At 37.1% G+C, this 4,188-nt stretch overlaps 1 protein-coding gene across 1 annotated transcript; it reads left to right on the top strand.

Annotated features, from left to right (window-relative positions):
* The first annotated feature begins 1,120 nt into the window (after positions 1-1,120).
* Positions 1,121-3,530, top strand: LOC113114655 (prostaglandin E2 receptor EP4 subtype-like). Its single transcript, XM_026281568.1, has 2 exons — positions 1,121-2,088; positions 2,700-3,530. Exons 1-2 carry the CDS (start codon positions 1,201-1,203, stop codon positions 3,291-3,293), a joined length of 1,482 nt encoding a protein of 493 aa, XP_026137353.1. The 5' UTR covers positions 1,121-1,200; the 3' UTR covers positions 3,294-3,530.
* Positions 3,531-4,188: the final 658 nt, after the last annotated feature.

The raw sequence follows: 4,188 nt of genomic DNA on the forward strand, positions 1-4,188 counted from the left end.
TTAAAATATGACCTCCAGTGCTGGGTTCACGGCTGCTATCAGATACTTGTGGTTGTCAGAGGAAGAGCTTTAATGAGATCCTGTGTTGAGAAAGGCTCTGCTGTCTCCTATAAGTACAGCAGTATGGCTTCATATAGATTTCTGCAGAGATTTATAATCATCTCTGTGACTAAATACTCCCACATGGATTAGATGGGTTTTCCCAGATCAATACCTCTCTATTGCCTATACATTAGCTCAGGATATGCAGTGTGATATATATATATATATATATATATATATATATATATATATATATATATATATATATATATATATATATATATATATATAAAGGTAAAGAAGATAAAGAAGATTCATCATCTTTTCTACTAAAATGATCACAAAGAAACATGAGGATATGTTTTTTTTTTAAGTAACTTTGAAATGCTCTTTAACATCAAAATAGAAATATTCTTTAATATGACTGATCAGCAAAAAATTAAATAAATAAACTAAACAGTGTCTGGTTACATAAACTGCTTAGACTTACAAGTTAGTCATCTAGTTCAAGACATGTCATTCAATTCAGTTACATAAAATCTTGAATTTGAAAAGACTGCATGATTAGCCCTAACTAATTGCTAGATGGCCAGACTAGTTCTTAAGACACCTTCTTAACATGCCCATGTTTATGCAACTGAATCCAGATCCTTAAAGGGGTGGTCCACTCAAAAATAAATAAATAAAAATAATAATAATATATACAATCTCCAAAGGCCAAATAATCTAAAGATGACCAAGAACACCTTTATCACAATAAATAGGATAATTTGTCTCTTCAGCTGTATGTTTGGTTATTAAGCCACCATACACATGAAATAAATTACAGCATTATTGTTATTATTTGCCTTTTATTAATTTGGACATAGTGAGCAACAGAGAAAGATATGGGTCTGCAAAATAATACAATTAAACATGCAATACCTTTACATCTATTGCAATTCCTCACTGAACTGAACTTGCTATAAGTCACACACCTGCATTTACTCTTAGCTATATTTGGCTGCATGGATTTGCAAATGACGTCACTCTTCAACGCTGACGTCACACAGTGGGAAGAGAAGATGTGCGCTTCTATAAAAGTAGTGACACCTATGAGTCCAGTCAAGGATTACATTTACGAGTAAACTTAAGATGTAAACCACGAGTCTGTTCTTTATGGAAAAGCGAACAGTCGACTTTCAGTTCGTGGAACCAATTGTACTTGTCAACCTATCAGACATGAATGATTCACTGCTGAACGTAGGTTTGAATGTGTCAGAAGTTCTCGTGCCTTTCGCCAACATCTCGTCTCTGAGTCTGGACTATCGCTCGCTCATCATTTCTGCCACTATGTTTGGCGTCGGGGTCCTCGGAAACCTCGTGGCGATCGTGGTACTTTGCATCTCAAAAAAAGAGCAGAAGGAGACCACCTTCTACACTCTGGTGTGTGGGATGGCCGTCACGGACCTGTTGGGCACCTGTTTCACCAGCCCGGTGGTAATCGCCACATACATCGCGGGCAGGTGGCCGGGCGGAACGCTTCTGTGCCATTTCTTCTCCTTCTCCATGCTGTTCTTCGGTTCGGCGGGCATGTCTATTCTGTGCACAATGTCAGTGGAGCGATATCTAGCCATAAACCACGCGTACTTCTACTCTCAGCAGCATGTGGACCGGGCCATGGCTAGGTTCGCGCTGATGGCGACGTACCTGGCCAATATCGTTCTGTGCATCATGCCCAGTTTTGGTTTTGGAAAGCACACGAAACACTTTCCGGGAACTTGGTGCTTCTTGGACTGGCGCGCCATGGACTCCGTCGGCGCCGCTTACACGTTTCTATACGGTGGTTTCATGGTGCTGTTAATCGCCATTACCGTCCTGTGTAATTTCGCCGTGTGTCGTTCACTGGTCGGGATGAGTAAAATGAGTCGCACTGTGAGGGCAGAGATATCCGGACACACAGGCTCCAGGCGCAGATTCAAACTAACATCTGCAGCGGAGATTCAGATGTTCTGGCTGTTAATTTTCATGACCATCGTGTTCCTTATATGCTCCATCCCTTTAGTGGTGAGTTATTCAGTCCTATAGTGGACAGTGTTTCATTTTTATTTTTTTCTTGTGTAGTTAGTAGGCTATTATTTTATGAATAAGCGCTATACCAATGGAGTTAGTTCATCTAATCCTGCAAGTCAGCTTGTGCTTCTTCACAACTGTGACAATTATTTAGGCAACAAACCACCATATATTTGATATCTAGTAATTAATTACTGACTTCATTAGTCTCGACATCATTAGTTCATTAGTTAGAGCTCCAATAGTGTCTCCAAGCAAGCCAAATCAGACTTAATAATATCAATAATTCATTTGAGCAGGTGAACTCGTGTTGTTTACCAGATGTTGAAAGTGGGTGATTATTATTTATTTGTATGTTTTATTAATTTTGAAATGACATTCAGGTCTGGATCTATTAAGTTATTAAAAAAATAATTAGTATGAAGAAAATTTGATATGCATAACTAAAAATAAATTATTATGATTGTAAAGAATAAATAACTGTTGTGTACAATAACGTGTACTGAAGGTGCATGAAAAGTATGTTAGAGTTGTGATATTTTCTCACTGTAATTGCCTTATTAATTTACATTTTTTTCTTTTCTTTTTTTAATTCATCTTAACAGGTCCGCATTTTCATCAACCAACTGTATGATCCGGCTTACATTTCATCAGGCAGAAGTCCAGACTATCGCAGTGATCTCCTGGCCATTAGATTCGCCTCCTTCAACCCTATCCTGGATCCGTGGGTGTACATTCTGTGCAGGAAAAACTTAATAACCAAAGGCTGTATGCGACTCAAGCGTACTATCGGACTGAGGAAAGGGGATCATAGTCGTGTTTTGGGTTGGATGGACAGTCAGCACTCACCTCAGTCACTTGTTCAAAGCAATTGCACAAGCTACGCGTCGTTGCGCACAGCCATTTGTAGAAATGACATGGGTAAACAGACCAGCATGAACACTAAATCTTATGTGGACTTAACCCTTCGCCAGGCATGGGACTTTCATGCAGCTCTGGCTGAGTTTCATCCTTTCAGCGTTGAGCAGAGCTGTGTCATGAGGTTTGATGAAGACGAAGGAGAATCAAGCCCCAAACTCCTCCCCAAGTCTGTAATAGCACTACCAGCTGCTCAAATATTAGAAAATAAAGCTGAAATAGTAACTTGCACATTCAGTACACCGAGTTCATGTGAATCCGAAAAGTGCTTGAGACAGTGACCTAGATGCCAATCTAGATTTATTCTGTAAAGCACTGTGAGAGAAAAAAAAAAAAAAAATGTGTTCGTCTGTGTTAGTTTACATTCACAAATAATTGTGTGAATTTGCTTAATTTTGATCTGGAAAGATCCAATTTTAGGAGGCACTTGTATGTCTCTGTTTTGTTTAATGTGTGGTTATGGATAAGTTGCTTTTTTCTACCGTGCTGTGTCATGTTGCATGCTGGGTTGTACTTGACTGTGTGACTTGTAAAACTTTGAATAATTTATTAAAGGTGCTATTTATTTTCATTATATGTAAGAGTACAACTGACCAACAAACACTAACAATTCATGATGATGACTCAATCATACCTAAGTGTTGGTGCATTATATACACAAAAGATATATACACACACATTTTAATATCCTAATACTCTGATTCATCTAAATTAGTGACTAGCAACAATGATATTTCTGAAGGAACTCATCTTAAATAATATTGTATTTAATACCATTTTAATGTATTAACATTCTTATGGTGTTTACATTTCAAAGCCATTAATCACAATCATTTTGGACAATTCCAGATGAACCTGAATACATTCAAGACAATTTGCGATATTTAAAGGTGAAGAGTGAAAAAAGAAACAATAATAATAATAGTATAACTTTATTTAAGTATTAAAAAATAGAAGTAACCAGACAAAATAAAAATAAGAGAAGAGCCTTTTAATTAAACATTTTTAATAGTCTTCTCAATGCAAAGTGGAATAAGTTGCATAACCTTGGTTTAAGAGGGAAAATAAAATGGCACTGGTCAAAAACGTTTATTTAGTCCATACAACAACAATTAAAATGCAGCACTGTGCAAACATACAATACTTATGTACTTTACAATACTTTAAATTGTATAA

This window comes from Carassius auratus, chromosome 2, assembly GCF_003368295.1.
Source record: "Carassius auratus strain Wakin chromosome 2, ASM336829v1, whole genome shotgun sequence".
NCBI classification, from domain to species: Eukaryota; Metazoa; Chordata; class Actinopteri; order Cypriniformes; family Cyprinidae; genus Carassius; species Carassius auratus.

Coding starts and splice junctions, on each gene's coding strand:
- LOC113114655 (XM_026281568.1), top strand. CDS start 1,201: ATGGAAAAGCGAACAGTCGACTTTCAGTTCGTGGAACCAATTGTACTT. Junction 2,089..2,699: donor TATGCTCCATCCCTTTAGTG/GTGAGTTATTCA, acceptor TCATCTTAACAG/GTCCGCATTTTCATCAACCA.